This window comes from Pelophylax lessonae (genome assembly GCF_965119305.1).
Source record: "Pelophylax lessonae genome assembly, chromosome: 3".
NCBI lineage: Eukaryota > Metazoa > Chordata > Amphibia > Anura > Ranidae > Pelophylax > Pelophylax lessonae.
In genome coordinates this window covers 117157190-117181607 of record NC_138770.1, presented here as the reverse complement: position 1 = coordinate 117181607, position 24418 = coordinate 117157190, and the positions used below count along the sequence as shown (strand labels likewise).

Genomic DNA, 24418 nt, shown 5'->3' with positions numbered 1-24418 from the left:
ATACATTGACCTAGTGGCACAAAAGTACAGCAGATTTATCTTATTTTTTAGAAGTATGGATAGGCCTATATCCTATCCTAACCCTAAACAGTACATTAGGTATAGCAAATTGATCACCGAATTTGTAAAATTAAGAGGACCTGAGGGTCTCATAAGCATTATATGCAACATATTTTATTTATATGCAGAATATTTGGTTTAGATAATATATAGGATTTATATGTTGTTTGAGTAGTATGGGCAATATTATGATTGTTTGTGCCTAACAGTCAAGTATCGATTTATTTAATATCACTAATAATTTTTAAAGCTTTCCTTATTTCAATTCATTTCTTTCAGTAGTTTTCCCCTATGTCCCGTTACACTCATTTCTAGTCCTCCTCCAGTGCACCCCATTATCCACATTTTTGCTTTTTTCTACACCTTGGCCTTTGTATCACACATATAAACATGCATCTATATTTATATGCTTTGATTTCTTAAACATATGTAACACACCATGGCACTTAATGGACTATTAAGTTTATGCCCCCTCATGTAAACTCCACAAATTCCTTTTTATATATATACATTTTTATATATATACATTATTATATTTTTTATATATATACATTATTTATTTATCAATTCATCCCCACAAATTTTATAACTACACTGGCATATAAGAAGGAATCTCATAAATTAGTTTTTATGAGCAATTCATCTCTAAGGCAATAATACTTATTTTAAGATTTTTTATTATAATTTTAAAATATTTTTAAGCTGTAATTTTCCGCTGAATACACCCCTAAATATACATTTCCCTTACCTATATATGATTTTATCTTTATGCGACCTGTTAAAGAATATATTTTTTCTGTTCATGAACGATATTAATTAGTCATACATCTTCCTCCTTTAATCGGACAACATTATCATTATTTTTATCTTGACATAATTTACTGAGTGAGAAACACGTACATAAAAGTAACATCCTATCCCTCTAAAGCCTTCTCCCATGCCAGTCAATACACCACTTCCGCCCAGCAACTTCTGATGACCAAAATCCCCCTATCATTATTATTTTTTGATTGGTTAAACATACAGCCTTTTATTTTTTTGGATTGGTTAAAGCACATAGTCTTTAGAATAGACCCGTTCTACCTAGCAACTACTGACACACTACAGCCGGATTGGCCATATGAATTAAATACAAAACTCCCGGACCGGGTTGCCTGGTAACCACACGATACATAAGGAGGCGGAGGAGACGTGGCCAGCGCTTCTCCAGATGACGTCAGACAGACGAAACCGGTAGAGAGCGTGACCACGTCATTTCCGTCTTACACACCCGAGGCTTGGAATGCACATCCGGCGGTTGGGACGCACGCTATCTCTCAGTGTGCACCGCAAAAGAGGAAGTTGCGGGTCCTATGCCAGACGGGCATACATTTCGTTCTTATAATATGCGAGTACTTGACTTTTACTTGAATAAAGCTTTTTTACAAACTATACTACACTATTGGAGGCTCCTTCCCTTTTCTCCCATATACCCGGTACTGCACTGGACCTCCATATACATATACTGAGGTGACATCTACATACCAATAAGGAGAGGAACCGAGACCTGGGAACATCCTGATTGCCAGTGTGTGGGAGCGATCCCCTAATAATCGACCCGCTGTTCACCCCTGTAGGGGTAAGGGAATCTGGTAAGCGCAGGACCCCAGGCTCAGGGGAACACTTCTTCTTTCCGCCCACCCACCACACTTTGGGCATAGATAAAGGAGCACCTTGTATCACCATATACGGACTGCACTTATATAGGACTCCTTTTGGATTCAAAGTCACCGAGACTGCACATGCGTTTGGACTTATTTATTGGATTAATTATACGGACACTTTTTTTGATACTGCTATTTATATACATATTCTTTTATTTTCAGTTTTAAGAGTACTTTGCACTTTTGCACTCACTTATTTATTGGTAGTCATTTATATATATTTATTTTCGCACTTATATTTATTGATACACTTATATTTATCGATTGTCATTTTTATGGATGTTAATTTACCACTGGTTATTATTTATTGAACTCAATCATTGTAATATTGCTTTTATTACTTCACATTTGCCACTCATTTTTGCACCTTCCTGCACGATTGCACTTATGGTATATTTTTGTTGATATATTTTGAACAAGTTTTTATCTGATGTTTTTTTATGCATAAACCTGCCCTGATTTATATTTGCTACACCAAATTATCCAAACATATTATACATAGATCTTACCAGGGGTTTTTCCTATAGATCTCCATACAACACCCTACCATCAGTACAGTAAGATCCTATCCCTCAAGCACCCCACCAGGCAGCGCCAATCACTTCCCTTTTTCTTTCAAACCCTTTAACAAGGATGCCCCCAGATCCAACCTCCTGCATGTTAATAAGTAGGATTCCATAGTACCCCTTCTCATTCACAAAAACATGGACAGAGTAAATCAAAACAAAGACAGTTTTTGACAAGTCCTAAATTAAAAAAGGCCAAAAAAAAATGAAATAAATAAATGTCCCCCAAAGTAAATCCAGCATCAATCATGATTCCTCACCGACACCAGATGAGTCATGGTTGTTGAGGACGCAACGAGGGCTGGTGTTCTGTCGATCACTGCAGATCGTCAGATAATGCCTCCGACGATCTGTGCATACACAGTAGTGACGTCACTCCAGGTGATCTCCCGATCAGCTAGCGTGAGGTCAACACTGCACATGCGAATATCGTTGGAGGCATTATCCAACAATCAGCAAAGCACGGAATGCCTCGCTCTCACTGTGCGAGACTTCACTAATGAGCAGATCAGCTGGAGTGGCGTCACTAATGCTCAGATTGTTGGAGGCATATCTGAAAATCTGCAGTAATCGACAGGACACCAGCTCCATATTAACCAGCTTATTAACCAGTCATTAAGGGTACCGGCTCCTTGGCAACCAGTTGAAATGAAAACATTTAACTATTGCATGCCTGAGCCAATACTTATTTAATTCATGCATTTATTTATTTGACTGACCTTAATGCTGTTTTGCGTGGTATTTACCAAGCATTTTTGCTTTTCGAGGAAAATACAGCGTAAAGGGATAGTGAATTTAAATGATCATATATTTGGTCTGCACTATATAAATATAACAATCTCAGTATGACAATGGAAGAATAAATGGAAACACTCCCACTTACCTACATTTTATTTAACTTATTAAGCAAAGCAATTCCAATAGAATTATGGGCACTATTAAGGTGGTTTAAGGGTCGCAAGACTAAAAAGTCAACCTCTTTTGCTCTTTAGGTACACTGACTATATTCAACTGGGTAGAAGGACCCAACCAGGAACTCTGTTAAACTGTGCTGTACCCTTCTAGATTGTAAGCTCCAACAAGCAGGGCCCTCTAATTCCTCCTGTATTGAATTGTATTGTAGCTGCATTGTCTTCCCTCATATTGTAAAGCGCTGCGCAAACTGTTGGCGCTATATAAATCCTGTATAATAATAATACCCAACATTGTGGCATTATATGAATGCCAAGCCAAGTCTGTTACAGTAATGGGATGGAGCCAAATTCTTTGGACATGAAAATGCATTTTATACACATAAGCTACTTTACAAATGCGGATTATTATTTTTGGTTACATGTACGGTTCACTTTAGAGAGACAATAAACTACAAAGTGAAATGAAAAATGGGGGTTCAGCAAACATTTACAATAAAAATGTGAAAAGCACAGTACTATCCGCAGCACAGAACTAATCCCACAAACACTGATGTAAATAATGAATGTGGTACATGTAAGAATATTCATGAATTAAACATGTAATAAATCAAATATCAATGTGATCGCCAGTATCTGCTGAGCGAAAAAAATGGATTTTTGTAAAATCTTACCGTAAAATCCTTTTCTCTTAGCTCATCGACAGACGTAGTCCTCGGTGATACACCACCTTCGGGTTATGTTACCTCCGCAGGAGCAGGACTAGACAGGAAATTAAAAAGCTCTGGCCACACCCTAGGGGCAGTCCCAGAGGGTATATCCTCTCTCTCTCTGCCTCAGCAAATCAGTTATGTGAAAAAGCAGTGCTTAGAGAATTTAACCCAACCCAACTCCAAAACAGAGGGACGGGGACTACGTCTGTCGATGAGCTAAGAGAAAAGGATTTTACGGTAAGATTTTACAAAAATCCATTTTTCTCTAGCGCTCATCGACAGACGTAGTCCTCGGTGATACACCACCTTCGGGACGTCCCAGAGCAGTATCACAACTGAGGGGTGGGAAAATGGAAATCAAATCCCAATCTAGAAGGCCCAACCGGTGCCAACTAGAAGTTTACAATGCTCATCCTTAATGATGAGACTCAACCAAAAAAAAAAAGAGAAAACAAATTTTTTTTTTTTTTTTTTTCAAACAGAAAAAAACCCTCGAGGTAGACCACCGGTCTCCTCAAATTGCGGCCTGCAAAACCTTGCGGCCAAATGAGGCATCCGCCGATGCCGTCACATCAATTTTATAGAATTTTGTAAAGGTATGTACCGACGACCAGGTGGCCGCCTTACATACCTGGACCACTGACGCCTGATGGCGAAAGGCCCAGGAAGTACTGAGCGCTCGAGTGGAGTGCGCCCTAACAGGGAACGGAGGACTCTGACCCTTAATAGAATAAGCCTGTACCACCGTTTGTCTAATCCATTTGGCAATGGTCGCGGCAGATGCAGGCAAACCCTTTCTGGGGCCATCCGTGATCACAAAAAGTGAATCCGTCTTACGGAATGATTCCGTAGCTTTCAGGTATACCCTGATTGCCCGAACCACATCTAAGGAATGCAACGCATGTTCCCGATGATGCTTGGGCTGAGGACACAAGGAAGGTAGTACAATATCTTCATTCAGATGAAAATCTGAAACCACCTTGGGAAGAAAAGATGGCTTAGGATGAAGTACTACCTTATCCCTATGAATCACTAAGTATGGTGACTGGCATGATAATGCAGCCAGTTCTGACACCCTGCGAGCAGAAGTAATAGCCACCAAGAAGGCCACCTTCTGGGATAGAGTAAGCAAGGGAATCTCCCTGATGTTTTCAAAGGGAGGTTTCTGTAGAACCGACAAAACCAAATTAAGATCCCAGGGCGGTAAGGGCGCGCGGACTGGAGGAGCCAGGTGCCGCACCCCCTGGATGAAATTCCGCACCAAGGATTTGGTAGCTAAAGGCTTCTGAAAGATGATTGCTAATGCTGAAACTTGACCCTTGATGGTGCTCAAGGCTAGCTTCTGCTCAACCCCTTGTTGCAAAAAGGCCAATATTCGAGTCACCGAATAGGTACGTGGAGGAAATCCTAAAGATTCGCACCACGCAATATAAGACTTCCATGTGTGATAATAGACTTTGCTGGAAGTCGCTTTCCTTGCTTTAATAAGGGTAGGAATGACTGAAGTAGACAAGCCTCTGTCCTTCAGTACTTGGGTCTCAATGGCCAGGCCATTAAAACCAGCGACTGTAAAGCACGAAGGTAAATTGGTCCTTGAGACCACAGACACTCCCTGAGACGAAGTTCCCACGGAACGTCTGCGACTAACATGTCCAAGTCGGCCAGGCCGGCTTGAGGAGGCCAGCCTAGAATTTCTAGGACCACTGGCGCTGATAGGATCTGAACCAGGCGTCCCTAGAGCTATCTGGCCCCGACCATCCGAGAAAGTCTGGTCGTTTTCTGTTCCCACACATTTATCAGATACCTGATGGTTATCAGGAAAGGTGATCTTTTCTGGTTGAACCTCAGGGACCGAAGTCACCCGACTAGAGGCTACTTGGCCTATCTGGTCAACCAGATCCGATTCCTGTGAGGTATCGGGACTAATGTTAGGAAAAGGTAAAGGAAAAGATCTTTTCAGGGAACGGTAACTACCGCTTCCTGTGGTACTTAAATGTTGGAAGGGAAGAATCGCACCGGTAGTAGTGGTTGATGCTCGATCTAATGTCCTGAATACCGGTGAAAACGTCCCCCCACCCTGAAACCGGGTGGGGGCGCACCTTCAGGCTGTGTACTCCTTTGCTTCGGGTTTGGCTGGGTTGGTCCCCTTCTTGAACCCTCCTGGAGGAGTCTTGCCTTTCCCGCTAGTACCAGCCGGGCGCCCTTTATGGGCGGTAAAGAAAGGTCCTCGCTTGTTGCGAGGTCCCTTAGCTTTTGCAGCCTGTGGCAAAAAAGTGCTCTTGCCCCCAGTGGCATCCTTAATGATTTCATCTAGGTTGGCTCCAAATAGACGATTCCCCTGAAAGGGGAGATTGGTCAAGGTCTTTTTGGAACCTAGGTCAGCTGACCAGCATTTTAACCACAGCACACGTCTGAGGATCACTGCTAACTTAGATGCATGCCCTAATAGGGGAGTAGTGTCCAAGGCTGCGTCACAGATAAACCGTAGCCCTTGTATGATCTGTTCCATCAAATCAGAAGTCTCCTGGGGAATATCTTTTCCCCTAAGATCTTGGCGTACCATTTTCGCCCATTCCGTAAGTGTCTGGGAAACTAGACCAATAACGATTACTGGTCTAAATGCTGACCCTATCAGAGAAAAGATAGTGCGGGACTCTGCTTCTATCTTTCGATCCACCGGGTCCTTAAAGGACGAAGTGTCCTCCACTGGAATAACCGTGGCTTTATTCAGCCTGGAAATAGGCGGATCCACGACTGGTGGTACCGTCCATTTCTTAATGATGGATTCCTCAAACGGATAGCGTCTAGCAATACGCTTGGAAATAGTAAAGGTACGTTTAGAATGCTCCCATTCTCCTTTAATCTGATTACCAAAACATTTAGGTACAGGAAAAGCCTTCGCCGTCTTGATGGGCTTATTAGTCCCAAAAGGCCTTTCTGTTTCAGTTGCCTCTGCCGGTAAAGCCTCAAGTTTTAAGGTTTCTTGCACTGCCACAACTAGTGCGTCCACCAATGCTTCTTCCTGAATTATAGCAAGAGAAGAAGCGTCCTCCTCACTGTCTGAGGGGGCTTTACCTGGGATAACAGCCCTTGCAGAGGAACCTGCAACTGCCGTGACCATCTCTGAATCTGAGTCAGAGGTGTCAGATGGTATAGGGGTAGGCGGGGGTCGCTTCCTTGACCCCCGTCCCTGACAGGCCGCCTCCACCCGAGCCACCATAGACTCCAAAATTGCTGTAAATGACTCTATACTCTGTGCACCGGCGGGTCCCGAGGCCCCCTCGAGGGAAACAGGTGGGGGAATATGTGTGGCAGGGTCCATAATAACTCCAGTTACTTCCTGGATAATATAATTCAAAAGTAAAGAAAAAAACTTTTTTTTTTTTTTTTTTTTCTTTTTTCTGACCCCCAGCGCCACAAAAAAAGCCCCTTAGTGTTACCTGCTTAGGGATCCCTATCGATCGAGAGAGAGAGAGATAGACCCCCAGGCTCACCACTTGATGCTCAGAGTTAAACTGCAACAGCTTACAGCGCTGTCTTGACAAAACAGGAAGTCTTTTGGCTGAACAGGAAGAAAGGAGGCGGCTCCGCCCCTCTGCACGCCTTCCGGCGCCTCCCCCAAGCTCCACGAGGTGTAGAATCACCTCAAACATGGCCGCCCCCATGCTGGAGACACGAGGCTACGCCAAAATGGCGGCTCGTGCGATCCAGCAAAAAAAATGGTGGCGGCCTAAACTGAATAGCGGTGTGCTGCAGGGCACACAACACTCTCTCTGCATGGGGATATGCGTGGTTGGCGGTACCGGCCCTGGCGGACCGCGTGGCCGTTCGGGAGGCCTGCTAAATAGCTGGAGATCTGATTTGGAAGGCAGTCTACATGTCCGTGGCTTCTGACTGGTAGGTAGCTTATACTTAACCCATAAGATTCCCAGAATGCCACAGATTACATCTTTAAAACATGTATACAATAGATTGTTAGCTCCCAAGCCAAGCCTCCTGGCTTTTGCACACATAAATCACACTCAAAGTAGGAGGATTTGTGACATGTAATAGGATAGAAAGGACTCTTTCTTACCATACAGAGAGGGGCCCGCGTTCACCACAAAACCCGTCAGGGAAAAAGGGGGAACATACTACTCACCATACCGGAACCAGGCGGGCACCAACTCCTGACAGTACCCCTCTCCACCGGGGCGGGAGGGCTGTCGACCAATACGGACGCCGTGACTCATGGTCTTTGGCGTTTCAGCGAGACGTTTAACTCGCGGGGTCAGTCCCTTAATGGGACTTTGTCGCGGCCGACCCAGCGCGGAGCTATGGCCTGCACGCGCTCGTAGGCTGAACTGGGGTGACCACCGGATCTCAACATCCAGCCCGTCGCCCAGTTCAGCTTTCTTGCTTGAAGATCTCACAGGAACACTGGAGAAAAAAGCTGTCTAAAAAATCTTTTTAAGAAAAAAATCTTGCCAGGACCGAAGATCCCAGCAAGGTATCTAGGTCCTTACTCCTAACTAGACAGAAAATAACTGATTTGCTGAGGCAGAGAGAGAGAGGATATACCCTCTGGGACTGCCCCTAGGGTGTGGCCAGAGCTTTTTAATTTCCTGTCTAGTCCTGCTCCTGCGGAGGTAACATAACCCGAAGGTGGTGTATCACCGAGGACTACGTCTGTCGATGAGCGCTAGAGAAATGCATATTAATACGAAGATTAAAGTTTCAGAACAGCCGAGCCCAAGAGAATTTCAGCTTCTTATTCCCCAAGCATCAGAATGATGAAAAGCCCCTGAAAATCTGGCATATACATGTAGCTTTATTACTTGCTCTTTTATACAAATTAAGTAGTGATTTAGGTTTCATGTTCCTTTAAAAAGGCAAGTCGACCTAAAAACAAGGTTTCTGTTTTGTTTAGATGGTGAGAAGCTGCATTGAGCACTAGTTAGCTATACTTCAAGGAATCTAGGAGTAAGATCCCAGGATCAGTTTCTTTTTTAATTGGAGCTAAAAAAAAAAAATAAAAAATAAAAGCTCCTATACAAATATCAGGAATGAAAGATTGTAAGGTGCTGGGACCCTAGGTGGATTTTACTCAGTACCTATAAATGGTATTGTCACAATACTCTACTACTGGGGCATCTGAGTGATGTGTATGTAGGCTGCTTCCATACACATAGGGACATCCAGAGGAAACCTGAAATTAGTATAACCACTTTCCCACCGGAGGATTATCCTGCTAAAAGACCAGGGGTTTTTTTGCGATTTTTTACTGCGTGACTTTAACGGACAATTGCGCGGTCGTGCGACGCTGTACCTAAACGAATTTCACGTACTTTTTTTCCCACAAACAGAGCTTTCTTTTGGTGGTATTTGATCACCTGTGCGATATTTTGATCACGCGCTATAAACAAAAAAAGAGCGTAATTTTTGCAAAAACAACAATATTTTTCACTTTTTTTTTATATAAAATTCCCCCCAAAAAAAATGTAAAAATCAAAATTTTTTAAAATTTTCGGCCAATTTGTTTTACGCTACCTATGTTTGGTAAAAAAAAAAAAAATCGCAAAAAGCGTATTTTGATTGGTTTGCGCAAAAGTTATCGCGTTTACTAACAAAGGGAAAGATTTTTGTCATTTTTGGTGTTTTTTTTTTTTTTAACGAGTAATGGCGGCGATCTGCGATTTTTTTTTGCGGTACTGCGACATTGCGGCGGACAGATCGGACCCTTGACTGACATTTTTGACACTTTTGGGGGTACCAGTGACATTACTGCAGTAATCAGTGCTATATATATGCACTGTTACTGCAAAAATGACACTGGCAGGGAAGGGGTTAACAGTATTGGACAGGGAGGGGTTAAGTGTGCCCTAGGGGCGTGATTCTAACTGTGCAGGGACAGGTCTACTAGTGTAAAAACAAAGATCAACAGTTCTACATAGTAGAACTGTCTGATCTTCACTTTTACACAGGGAGAACTGACAGGCGGCTTGTTTACATAAGCCGCTCTGTCTTTCTCCCGCTGTACCGGCGATCGTAGTGTGACCGGCGGACATCGGGTCCGCCAGTCACACTCCCGCACTCCTCCGTGAACGAGCCTCAGCGGGCGCGCGCCCGCCCGCTATTGGCTCTAGAAGGAGTGACAGGCGAGCGACGTAGACCTATGTCACTCTGCCTGGCCGGGGCCGACTGCCGCAGTAAATATACTGTGCGCAGTCGGCAACCGGATAATGGTTGAATCAAAGATTTAAAGCCTCACATTGAAATGTTAAAAACCAAACAGAAGGTTTAATTCCAAAAAATGTGAACCCAATAGCTAATTCTGCATTTCCAGGGGCCTCCTCCCCCCTCAGGACTAAGGGAAGCAAGAGGACTTGGAGTTTGAGGATTGAGTGGGACTTGGGAGCAGGATCATTATGTACTAAAAATCTTCAGCAACTGATGAATGCTTGCAGCTCAGACTGTGCAACTGCACAAAGGCCCTTGGAGACTCAAGGGCCAGTTTATGTTGGATGTGGGTTTTTTCAATATTAGGCTCCCTTGGACCAGGACAATGCTCACATTTATTGCAGTTGAGAAGCAGGAAGCATTGTTTTCATAATGTCCTACCTCTTATGGTTTATAATACCCAGGTAGAATTGGGCAATGGGCACTTTCTTCACCTTCAGCCTGACCAGCATTAAAAAGTGTGCAAAGCTTTTCCTATTTCTTTTTGACACCATTTGGATTGGTAGGGAGGGAGGTGTTCTCTGTCTGACCACAGCTGAACGTTTAGGGCAATGCAAAGACTACATGCTTTACCTTAATCCATCTATGCACATTGAAGAAATGCTTATACTTGGGAAGCTAGTTGTTTGGGGAGGCTCAAAAATTGTTCTTGCATAGGTACCCTCTCGGTATAGGTAAATGGGGAAAGTGATGGGAAATCAAACCTATTAAGTTGTCACCAGTACAAGAGAGGAGTGTTAATATTCCATTGGGGACACCTATCCCAGTGATTTGGGTTTCCGAATTCTATAAAAAACTAAAAATTCTGGTTGTAGAATGATTTTAAGGCCTCAAGCACATTGGGCCTAAAAACGCCACTTTTACAGGAGTTTGGTGTGAATTATTTCAGCCTGTAGAAGCACCTCTATGTCCATGCACACATTTTACCGGCATATTAGATGAGGAGTGTTTACAACCAAAAAAAAAAAAAAAAAACAAAAAGTAAAAGTGTTCAAGAGAGGAAATAGAGCAGAAAAAAATGCTGAAAGAGCCTAATGCCTCGTACACACGCAACGATTATCGGCCGACCGATCGTCCGACTTTTGTCCAGAGTGGTGTTTTGTTGGTTGGAATTTGCCTAGACTGCACACGAATTTTCTCGGCCAACAAAAATCTACTTCGATGTCATGTGATGGTTTACTTTCCGTGTGTTTTTTCTTCTCTGAGCATGCCCAGTCTTGCTCATCAGATTTTTTGTCTGCCGAAATCTGTACTGACTGACGGAAAATCGGCCGTTGTGTTGTTGGCCAACAAAAATTTTATAGCCTGCACACCAGATTTTTTTCAGCCGAAAAGTCGGAGTCGGTTGTCGGAAGCATCATACTAACAAGCCGAAAAACGGCCGATAGGACGTTGGCCGAAAATTCCCGGCCAATAATCGATGCGTGTGTACAGGGCATAATTGTGTGTAAAAGCACCTAAATACTAGAAGCGTTTAGGCGAGTTTGAGTGGTAATTTATTAACATTCAAACGCTTGAAGCGCCTAATCACATATGCAATACATGGCTTTTTTTTTAAGCCATGTTCCCTTCAAGTATTAATTACAGCGCAGTGCTTGTGCTGTGTAATTTGGCCCCTTGTATAACCTAAAAAACCTGGCTGATTCTGCCAGACTATGCCCTCCTCCCTGTAAATTGACCACGGTTTGTCATGGCTGCTGAGCCCTCACACTGTCGTCAGTTTACGTGCTTCCGTCATCTGCAGCTCTCCTCTCTGCTCTCCCCCCTCCTGCCTGTTAGCTCCGTCCAATCCCTAGCCCCCACCTCCCTCCTGCTGCTTTCATATCTACAGTATAAGCCATACAATCCCTCTTGAAAAAAACATTATGTGTACCTGTGGCTGTGTTATATAAAAAAAAGGGTACCGATTTCTACTAGGTGTGCGCATCTTCATTAGTGTCATGATTTGATTACGATTATCCTATCAACGATTCGATTCCACAATGCATCACGATTAATGCCCGCGGTTTTTATCCAAAAATTCAAGCAGTCAGAAGAACTCAATTTTTTTATTTTCATTTGCTCTTAGCGCAATATCCTATTTGGGGAGGGTAATTCTGATAACCATCCCAAAAGAGGGCTAGTTATTCACTTTCCATTCATTACAGAGAACAAAGGGGCATTCTTTATATCTAAAGGAAAATCAGAAAGGCTTCTTTGCTGTAACAGCTGTGAAAATGTGGAATAGACTGACCAGTTCTGGGCTGCTCAGAAGATTGTTTTAACAAAGACCTGAAATGCTGAAAGGCAGAGAGATGGTGGCAGAGAGATGGGATCAGGCAGAAGGATGGGATCAGGCAGAACGATGGTGGTGGTGGTGGTGGTGGGGGGGGGGGTGATCAGGCAGAGGGATGGTGGTGGTGGGGGGAGGTGTGATCAGGCAGAGGGATGGTGGTGGGGGGGGGGTGTGATCAGACAGAGGGATGGTGGGATGGGATCAGGCAGTGGGATGGTGGTGGTGGGGGGGGTGTGATCAGGCAGAGGGATGGTGGTGGTGGTATGGGATCAGGCAGTGGGATGGTGGGGGAGGGATGGGATCAGGCAGTGGGATGGGGTGGTGGGAGGAGTGGGATCAGGCAGAGGGATGGTAGTGAAGGAATAGGATCAGGCAGAGGGATGGTGGCGAAGGAATGGGATCAGGCACAGGGATGGTGGTAGAGAGATGGGATCAGGCAGAAAGATGGTGGTAGAGAGATGAGATCAGGCAGAGGGATGGTGGTAGGCGGAATGGGATCAGGCAGAGGGATGGTGGTGGAGATGGGATCAGGCAGAGGGATGGTGGTGGAGGAATTGGATCAGGCAGAGAGGTGGTGGTGAGGGGAATGGGATCAGGGAGAGGGATGGTGGTGGAGGGATAGAATCAGGCAGAGGGATGGTGGTGGAGGGATAGGATCAGGCAGAGGGATGGTGGTGGGAGAAATGGGATCAGGCAGAGGGGTGGTGGTGGGAGGAATGGGATCAGGCAAAGGGGTGGTGGTGGGAGGAATGGGATCAGGCAGAGGGATGGTGGTGGGAGGAATGGGATCAGGCAAAGTGATGGTGTAGGGAGGAATGGGATCAGGCAAAGGGATGGTGGTGGGAGGAATGGGATCAGGCAAAGGGATGGTGGTGGGATGAATGGGATCAGGCAGAAGGATGGTGGTGGGAAAAACGGGATCAGGCAGAGGGATAGTGGTGGGAGGAATGGGATCAGGAAGAGTGATGGTGGTGGGAGGAATGGGATCAGGAAGAGTGATGGTGGTGGAGAGATGGGATCAGGCAGAGGGATGGCAGAAGAGGAATGGAAAGGTGAGGGATGTTAGTGGGAGGGATAGGATCAGGCAGAACGATTATAGTGGAGAGGTGGGATCAGGCAGAGGGATGATGGTGGAGAAATGGGATCAGGCAGAGACATGGTGGTGGGGAGGGGAAGGAATCAGGCAGAGGCATGGTGGTGGTGGGGGGGGGGTGTAAAATCAGGCAGAGGCATGGTGGTGGTGGTGGGGGTGGAATCAGGCAGCAAAATGGTGGTGGGGGAGACAGGAATCAGGCAGAGGGACGGTGGAGAAGAGATGAGATCAGGCAGAGGGATGGTGGTGGAGAGATGGGATCAGTGACACTGCCACTCACCTGCTTTCGGTGTCAGTCGATTCCCCCTCCACCATTCTTGGTGTATTTCTGCCTCTCTTCTCCTTTCCAATGTCTCCAGTGAGGATTCTGCTGCCGTGGGGTCTCCTCAAACTCCTCCCCTTCACTCTCCTGGCTGTCAGATCATTAGCTGACTTTCTGCTCCAGTGTCCATTTGGAAGGGAAGGGGGCTTTATTCACCAGGCAGGCTCTGCCTCTATGTTTCTCCAGGAGAGGCAGAGCACATTGCGTGGAGCGCCAGATGACATAATCGGCGATCAATTCGGACGACTCAGCATCCATGCGGAATCGCGAACGTCTGAATCGTGATGCATCGATGTAGCGATTTTATTCAACACCCCTAATTTCTACCTTATATCAGAGCGTCTCCCGGCGCTCATGTGACTCCTTGGCTCGCTCTTCTCTCTAGCTGATGTGAGTGGGAGTTCTCGGCCCCTCCCTCTATAGCTGTCAGCCGGGTGAGGAGAGAGCCGAGGAGTCACGTGAACGCCAGGAGACGCTCTGATACAAGTTAGAAATCGGCATTTTTTTATATAACAGACACTGGGACACAATGTTATTTTACAGGGGGGCTTGTATAGTTATACTGTAGTTAGTTAACAACCACTTTAAGGCTAGTCAATGTTTTAGGTCTTTTTTTTTTCTTCGTTTTAGCTGGAGCTCCAGGTTGTTTTTTTTTTTTTTTGGCATTGAAGACAAAAATGTGGTGGTGGTGTTATTAAGGTAAAGTCCAGTTAAAAAAAAATCTCTTACCATATTTCCGCAAGAACAGCTGGAGGAAGGCCGGATTGTAAAAAGAAGCTTTTGGCCTGGTCCCCTATAAGAAGAAAATGACAAGTGAGGAAATAGTGCACAACATCACTTACCCACTAAATAAGCCTTTACAATAATTTACCATTCACGTTTAAATGTAATAGCAATTGCTTAAAAACAGGAGTTCTTAACCTTTTTTAGACAACTACAAACCACCAATGGGTTGCTCCAGCATTATTTTTTATTTTTATTTTTACCTTGTTTCTGTAGCAGGAAAATGCTTTCATTACTCTCTGTGACATTACCAGGCTTGTAAAATTATTGCAGGGGCAGCTGCTGGGAGACCAGTTCCTATTGATATTGGTGCACTCCAAGAACTACATCTCCCAAGAGCCCTTTCCCTACACACGGGTTGTGGGCAATCAATGTAGCAGCATTTTTTATTTTTTGGAAAGACATTAACGTACACTATATTGTCAAAAGTATTGGGACACCTGCCTTTACACACGTGAACTTTAATGGCATCCCAGTCTTAGTCCGTAGGTATATATACAGAGATTGAATAAAGGATTTGACCCCCTGCTGATTTTGTACGTTTTCCCGCTGACAAGGAAAACGATCAGGGTTTAATTTTAATGGTAGGTTTATTTTAACAGCGAGAGACAGAACAACAAAATCCAGAAAAAAGCATTTCAAAAAAGTTATAAATTGATTTGCATTTTATTGAGCGAAATAAGTATTTGACCCCTTCGCAAAACAGTACTTTGTGGCAAAACTCTTGTTGGCAATCACAGAGGTCAGACGTTTCTTGTATTTGGCCACCAGGTTTGCACACCTCTCAGGAGGGATTTTGCCCCACTCCTCTTTGCAGATCCTCTCCAAGTCATTAAGGTTGAGGCTGATGTTTGGTAATTTGAACCTTGAGCTCCCCTCCACATATTTTGTATGTGATTAAGGTCTAGAGACTGACTAGGTCATCCAGGACCTAAATGTGCTTCTTCTTGAGCCACTCCTTTGCTGCCTTGGCCATGTGTTTTAGGTCATTGTCATGCTGGAATACCCATCCACTACCCATTTTCAAAGCCCTGGCTGTGGGAATGAGGGTCTCACTCAAGATTTGACAGTACATGGCGCCATCCATCCCTCTGATGCAGTGAAGTTGTCCTGTCCCCTTAGCAGAAAAACACCCCCCAAAACATAACATTTCCACCTTCATGCTTGATGATATAGCATTCCTCCTTCTCCAAACACGACGATTATGGTTAATGCCAAATAGCTAGATTTTTGTCTCATCTGACCACAACACTTTCACCCAGTTCTCCTCTCAATCATTCAGATGTTCATTAGCAAACTTCAGACGGGCCTGTACATGTACTTTCGTGAGCAGGGGGACCTTGCGGGCACTGCAGGATTTCAGTCCTTCACAGCGTAGTGTGTTACCAATTGTTTTCTTGGTGTCTCTGGTCCCAGCTGCCTTGAGATCATAGACTAGATTCTCCCATGTAGTTCTGGGACGATTTCTCACCGTCATCATGATCACTGAAACTCCACAAGGTGAGACCTTGCATCGAACCCCAGATCGAGGGAGACGGAGTTATTTTGTGTTTCTTCTATGTGTGAATAATCGCACCAACTGTTGTCACCCTCTCACCAATCTGCTTGGCGATTTTCTTGTAGCCCATTCCAGCCTTGTGTAGGTCTACAATCTTGTCCCTGACATCCTTGGACAGCACTTTGGTCTTGGCCATGGTGGAGAGATTGGAATCGGATTGTTTCTTCGGACAAGTGTCTTTTATACAAGTAACACGCGGAGATTATGAGCACTCCCTTTAAAGGCCAGTACACACGATACACAAGATAAGAAAATTGGAAGTAATATTTTGTCAAACGATCTGCCAAATTTTGGATATCAGCATGAATCACTTCTGACAAGTTTTTGTTACACCAAGAGAGAAAAAAGATGACAGGGGAGGGATCTACAGCCTGTGATTGACAGCCTCAGCTCTGTTCCTGTGTGAAGGAGAAGGGTACAGTTGGTTCTCAGAAGTCTCCTCACTGAGCTCTGCAGAATAACTTCAGCTCTCTGACCCCTGTTTTCTGACAGCTCAGGCAAGTTTTAAAAAAAGTCTCAGATTTTAAGGGATGTAGAGAGAAGATGACTGCGGATAGACAGGTACAACTTAAGTAGGAGGATTGGTTTAATCTCTACTCACCACCTGAGGCCAGTCACTTCACTGACTGTATGTAAGGGTTTGCAACCCTTTAGGATGACAAGCAAAGGGTGGGAAAGTCCCAGTTTTAAATCAATACACATGCTTTACCAAGGTCACCCAACATAGATTACCATTCAAACCCCATTGTGTTTAATAGTTTGTTGTGACATATCAACTGGTTATAGAATCTAAATAAGCTCATGTAAAAAGGTGCTAGTGTGGGGAAAATTAATCAATTAACAAGGAAAATGTTATTAATGAATGATTTCCACTGGACCACAGTAGGAAAGGGTTACCTCTTCAATGGTATATTTAACAGACAAAAAGATAATATTATAAGGTAAAATATTTGTTAGGGTGTACACTATGTTCGTTTTAAAGGCAGGCTGAATATTCTTCTAATAAGATCCATCAAATATATAAAAGAAAGCTACTTTCCAACAGAAGTTGTTGCTCCAGACTCCTTAAGATGTTTTTGATGCATCCCAATGCCACAAACTCGGGCACATGATCTCTTCCAAAGAGGATGGAAGGGGCCTGACTTTAGGCAGAGGCAAGCAGTCAGCACCTTCGCCTAAACAAACCTTACTTGAGGGGATTGTAGCCATATTAGTACACTTGCGACAGAAGTTGCACTAATACGGCTAATAAGTTGCACAGACAGAATTATGTTACTGCCAATAAAAAAAAATATCACGGACAGTATTCAATAGAAACCTTGTATTTAAAGTGTTACTAAACCCAAGATCCTGCATTCACTATATCCGCACTCCCACAGTACACAGAATATGGAAATGCAATTATTTTAGTAAATATCAACTGCTAAATCCCTTTTCTTGTCAGCAGTATATGGCAATCTTGTGACTTCTAGCAGTTCCTGGTTAAAGTTTGTAGGAGGAGTTTTCATACTGCACTGAGCTGTCCTATCAGGATCCAGAACCTCAGACCTTCTGGACAGTGATTGGCCCTGGGTGGATCACATGCACTCTCCCAAGAAAAAATAAAAAAAACTCTCTCTGGTAATACGCCCAAAACTGAGCATGTGCAGCCTGACTCCAATAACTCTGTCTTATCCAAACCTTTTCTGGAGTCAGTGAAAGAAGGGGGGGGGGGTGGATCTGTGCATACACTATCAAACTGCATTTTTACACAATGCAGAGGATTAACCCCTTAGGGTCCACAGTGATTATAGCAAGCATGCTTTACTGCATATACAGACTGATTTTACTGCTATGGGTTTAGCAACACTTTATGGAAAGCCACCGCATTTAATGTGACTGAACTCCAGAATGAGCCTCATCTGCAAGCCAAGGAAGGCTTCCTGCTCTATAATTTAATAATCCAGGTTTGGCAGAATAGATCATAATTTGATCACAAACCCACCTTAGATCATCACAGTGAACAAATAAGTTTGTAACTAAAAGCAAACACTAACATTGATCCACTGAATCATTTTTATAAATGCAGATTGCTCAGTGCACTGTCCAATGAGTTCACAAGGGTATGTATCTACAGGAGAGCTCTGTAACTTCTCCGAATAAGGAAGGGGAGATGAAGACCTGCCACAAGTGTAACCACAAGGAGGATGTGACAGACAGGGGATTATCAGAACTACTGAAAACAGAACAACACAATGTTTCATTTTAGTATCCATCCTGCTGAAATGTAAAGCAATTGTGAGGAGAGTACTTGCTTACTATGGAAGCGACTAGTTACAGCAGGAGAAAACATTTAAATAATGGCAGCAAACTATTATGAATATCTCACCCTTACAGTAAAGCTGGATACACACTATACAACTTTTGTGGTTAGATTTCCTTTAGATTTACCTTCAACTATGTAGTGCAAGGGCCTGCCAGATTGCATACAAATTGAAAGTGTTTAGATTTGACCTCATATTAAATGGTTTTGGTAAATCTAAAGGAAAAAATCTAAAGACAATTGTATAGTGTGTATGGCCCATAACCCCCAAAGCACTAATAAGTGCACTTTTAATATGCATTAGCTCGCATTATATATGCAGACAAAGATTTGTCCTTCTCTTTATTATTATCAACGGCTTTACTAGCTGAAAAACATCATCAAGCTGACCTGTGGCACAAAGTTTTATTTAAATACATTTCATGAAAGCTACAAAGGATATAAAATGTACTTTGTGTGCAGCAGATTCCTTTGCAAATCCAGAAGTTACCTTGTAAAAAAGAGAGCGACATCATCTCTGTGCTGCTCATAGCCTGTGGGAGGGGCCCAGCAGACCCCACCCTATACAGGCTGCCTGCAGAAACTACAGGAGAGGGCGGAGACCAGACCAGTCACCCTGTCTCAGGCGTGAGCACAGCAGTGACAGGTTTTTATTAACCACTTAAGCCCCGGAAGATTTTACCCCCTTCCTGACCAGAGGGTATTTTGCGATTCGGCACTGCGTGGCTTTAAACGGACAATTGCGCGGTTGTGCGACGCTGTACCTAAACGAATTTGACGTCCTTTTTTTCCCACAAACAGAGCTTTCTTTTGGTGGTATTTGATCACCTGTGCGATTTTTTGACCATGCGCTATAAACAAAAAAAGAGCGTCAATTTTGCGAAAATAGCAATATTTTTCTCATTTTTTTATATGAAATTCCCCCAAAAAAATGTAAAAATCAAAATTTTTTAACATTTTCGGCCAATTTGTTTTATTTATTTGTTTATATTGTTGTTTGCTAAAAAAAAAAAAAGAAAAAAAAAATCGCAAAAAGCGTATTTTGATTGGTTTGCGCAAAAGTTATCTCGTTTACTAACAAAGGGAAAGATTTTGTCATTTTTTTTGTTTTTTTTAACGTGAATGGCGGCGATCTGCGATTTTTTTTTGTGGGACTGCGACATTGGGGCGGACAGATCGTACCCTTGACTGACATTTTTGACACTTTTGGGGTTACCAGTGACCTTTCTACAGTAATCAGTGCTATACATATGCACTGTTACTGTAAAATTAACTGGCAGTGAAGGGGTTAACTTTTTTTGAGAGGGAGGGGCTGTGTGTGTCCCTAGGGGCGTGATTCTAACTGTGATTGGCTGTGGCTTGGGCTGTAGGAACAATGATCAACGGTCCTACATAGTAGAACCGTGTGATCATTGTTTCTACACAGGGGAGAAGGACAGGCAGCTTGTTTACACTAGCCGCCTGACTTTCTCCCTCTGCAGCGGGGATCGCAAGAGTGACCGCCGGTCACACGCGCGTGGGGATCCGTGACCACGCGGGAGCGCGCCTCCGGGGGCGTGCGCTCGCTCCCTAGACCCTCACAGGCTAGCGACGTAGATCTACGTCACTTTGCCTGTGAGGGGCTGACTGCCGACGTAAATCGTCGTTAGGCAGTCGGCAAGTGGTTAAAGGAAACTCCTGCACAGAGATAAGGTTTTACACAGGATTACTGCACAGATTTGGAAGAAATACACAGAGCACACCAAGATTCAAGTAAGAATACACGTCTCTCGTATTTAGACAATATTTGCTTATCCTGGTGTTCAGCTTTAAATTTCTTGCTGTTTTTCTGCAGCTCTAAACTGTATAAAGAGCTAGATAAAATAAGGCTTCCCACAAATCCCTTAGGCCCCCTTCACATGGGGTGGGCTCCATTTAAATCACCAGGGGATCTGACCACGCATCAGAGCAGAGCGGGTCGATGGCAGGTCTGGCTCTGCTCCGTTTATGTAGAGCGGACATAAACAGAGTCCATTTACACCCAACTGCCCTCCAATCCGATCCGCCTAGACGAAGCAGGACAGATCTCCTTATAATTTTTTCTTCGCGGACCAGATTTGAGGTAGGTAGCTGTAAAGAGACACAGGTCTGTTTGCACCCACCTGGTCCATAGGGCTGAATGGAGGGTCCGATGAGGTCAGACTGAAAAAATTACAGGTGAACCTGATTGGATCCTTCGTGTGAAATCCACTTTCAAATAACAAAGGTACATACAGAACCATACAGAATAGAAGGCTGCCCATAGATTACTAATTTTTGTCAATCAGCCAGCAAGCTGAACAAAAAAAAAAGATTAACAGATTCCCCCATCCACACAAATGCTGTCTAGAAGGGGTGCATGGATCACAAGCCTGGCTGAATAAAGTTAGAAATCTTTCGCTTGGTAAGATATTTCAGATATATGCATGTACACTGTGTATTTAACCACTTCCATACCGGGACTATTCTGGCACTTCCTACATGTAAAAATCATAATTTTGTTGCAAGAAAATTACTCAGAACCCCCAAACATTATATATGTGTTTTTTTTTTTTTAGCAGAGACCATATGGAATAAAATGGCGGTCATTGCAACTTTTTATGTAACATGGTGTTTGTGCAGCAATTTTTCAAACGCACTTTTTTTTAAACGAAAAAATGGTTTCACGAATTTAAAGAACACAAAAAACAGTAAAGTTAGACCAATTTTTGTTGTATAATGTGAAAGATGTTACGCCGAGAAAATAGATACCCAACATGTCCCGCTTTAAAATTGCGCACACTCGAGGAATGCACCAAACTTCGGTACCTAAAAACCTCCATAGGCGGCGCTTTAAAAACTAACGTTCGCAGTGACACCTCACGTGTGTGGTTTGAAAGGCAAGTACATATGCGTTTGCTTCTGCGTGAACGGGAACGGAGGGTGCTTTAATTTTTTTTGTTTTTTTATTCTTATACTTTTCCTTAGATTTTTTTTTTTTTAATTCACTTTTATTCCTATTACAAGGAATGTAAACATCCCCTGCAATAGGAATGACAGGTCCTCTTTATGGAGAGATCTGCTGGGGAGCAGCTGGTCCTCGGTATTCTCTATGGTAAACTTCTCCCGCCAGGGGAATCCTTCTCTGTGCGATCGGTGAGCCGGTAGAAGCACTGTAGGGCAGCGGTGGGGGGGGGGGGGCACATCCCCTCCGGCTGTCTGCAAAAACAATCAAGCAGCTGAACTGCTATGATTGATTTTACGATGCAGGGAATCGCTGGCAGAAAAGAATACTGTATCTGAATAATGCCTGCAGCTGCACCCATCATTCCAATATCGCCACGTCAAATTTCACGACATCATATAATGGCGTTGGGTGGGAAGTGTAATTAAAGGCAAAACGTTTGTTTTAGCTTTGGATAGAGTGCAGAGGGATTAGAACGCCTGTCAGTTTTTATTGTTGTCTGTGCCCCTGGTAAAGAGATTAATTCTCTCTATTTGTCCTGTTTACCATTAATCATTGAAAGTGAAAGAAAAAGAAAATCCAAATTTTTGGGTTGCCCCTAAAAAGATAATAAGGATATCTTCCAATGGGGACACTGGGAGTCCCTAAGGGATTCCCTTAATTTGCAGGGATTTTCACTCACTTCCTGTTTGGCTATGGGGCAGGAAGTGATGGGAAATCTCTGTAACAGGACACCGATGACAAAAAAAAAATAAAAAATCTGACAGGGGTTATAACTCCCTCGCTTTGTCCAAAAATGTTCTGCCTAAAGTTCTACTTTAACTTTCCCAGAATTTAACTTTAACCACAAAGGGGCTTATGTATGAAAAGCATGCCAGCAAGAAAAGTTAGTGCCTTTAGAAACCAAATTCCATGTGTCATTTCAAGATGGAACAAGGAAATGTTTTCTCTGGGAACTGGGGCTTTTTTAATATCCAAGCCCTGAAAAGAAGAAGCTATATAAATGATCATCACATTCTTTGTAAAATGACTCATACAGACTGGTATTCAGAACTTATGAAATGTTCTGATGAAGCAACTCCATAGAATGTATAAGATCACAGAGTTACTCTGTACCGGTCTCCACTCTGCTTATGGTTCATGACTTTTCTATCCAAAACCTACAAAATAACCAGAAAAGCTCATGTCCTCATAGCAGCAAGGTTTCAGTTATAAAGGAAGGGTTTTTTTTTTCATTATTTCTGCCCCTTCCATCGATCACATATTTTCCCACATGACACTTCTAGAAAAAAAAAAAAAAATTGTTTTGGGGATTTTTTTTTCTTTTTGTGGGGGGGGGTGGTGGGGGAGCTGGAAAATATTTTGAAAAAATAAATGTGATGGTAATGTGGTGTAAAATGTTATTTTATGATGTAGAAAATGTTATAAAAATATAATAAAAAAAAGTTATGAACAGGACTTTTTTTTTTTTAATTTTCAGACAGATATTCATCCAAACAAATTTCTCTGGTATTTAAAGAAACACTGTCACCCGGTGAAATTTTCTGGCTGATTATATACATGCATACAATTTTAACAATTAGCACTTATTGTGGATGTCTTTGCTATAGTAATTCATTATGCCTTTTGTCAGTAATAGCCCTGAGGTTTTCCTTACCCTCTGATACTCTTAGGGTCCTTTTACGCAAGCTTTACGATCAGGTCTGCGCCTGTCAAGTTTTTCAGGCAGATCTGATTGGATGCTCCACGTACTTATATGGAGCAGCGGATGTCAGCGGTGATATCTCTGCTGACACCGCTGCTATCCAACCCGATCCTGTCCGTGAAATCCAGAGGGATGGAAACCCTATTTTCCATCCGTCTGAAGGATCGGATGAAAACGGGCAGATGGTCCGTTTTCATCCAATCTCCCATGGAGGAGAGCGGGGGATGTGACAGCTCTGTCTCTGCAATGTAAGCGGAGATGGACCTGTCATCCGCCTGATCAGTGGGGATGGGCGGATCGATCCCCGCTGAGAAAAACGGCGTCCGTCAGGTGCACTGCCCATGTGAAAGGGGACTAAGGCTTCAGTTTTTGGTGTTTTTTTTTTTTTTGCTAAACTCAAATCCATAAAAGCCTATGTGTTCATGTACACACAGGCTTTTAGCAGAGTTTAGGAGCTGCTGTGGTTAGGTGAGGTAAACCCTGTCTCTCCTGAACGCGGAAAACGGAATTTTTGTAAAATCTTACCTGTAAAATTCCTTTCTCTGAGTCCTCTGACAGTCGCCGCCTCTTCATATTCGTCACATATGGGGTATTAGACTTTGCTCCGAAGGAGTAGCTAGGCAACAGAATATGTTAACATTAAAGCTTTTAACATATCCCACCCTCAAGGGGTGGTCCCCTCAGTCAATACCCTCCTACTTCCTGCAACCATATCTCAGTTTTAGTGGAATAGCAGTAGAGTATACAACCAAACCCCAAAAGAGGGGCGGGGGCGGCGACTGTCGGAGGACTCAGAGAAAGGAATTTTACAGGTAAGATTTTACAAAAATTCAGTTTTCTCTTACGTCCTCCGACAGTCGCCGCCTCTTCATATTCGTCACATATGGGGACGTCCCAAAGCAGTGCAAACATGAGGGGTGGGAAACGCATCCGCGCCGAAAAGGCAACGCAGTCTCCGCATCAAAGAAAGGAACCTTACCAAAGGAAGGAAACCAGCTGGGCAACAGGAAAAACAAGAGCTCAACAGGAGCAACAACCCAGGAAAAGACAAATAACCAGGGGATAAAAAACTTATCCCAACAGCCAGAGGTCCCCATATAAAGGGACCCTAGGGAATTGCCGCACTAAGAACCTTGCGGCCAAAGGAAGCATCCGCCGATGCCTGAACATCTACTTTGTAGAATCTTGTGAACGTGTGTACGGTCGACCAAGTCGCCGCCTTACACACCTGGGCTACAGAAGCCCC

The 24418-nt window shown here is 43.6% G+C and overlaps 1 protein-coding gene across 3 annotated transcripts in view; it reads right to left on the bottom strand.

Annotated features, from left to right (window-relative positions):
* ITSN2 (intersectin 2) overlaps positions 1 to 24418 on the bottom strand; it is a 392176-nt gene that overhangs the window by 244948 nt on the left and 122810 nt on the right. For all 3 annotated transcript variants that reach the window (XM_082251747.1, XM_082251748.1, XM_082251746.1), the window contains exon 4: positions 14592 to 14655. In XM_082251747.1, the coding sequence (XP_082107873.1) occupies positions 14592 to 14655 (64 nt within the window). The remainder of the gene's footprint in view (positions 1 to 14591; positions 14656 to 24418) is intronic.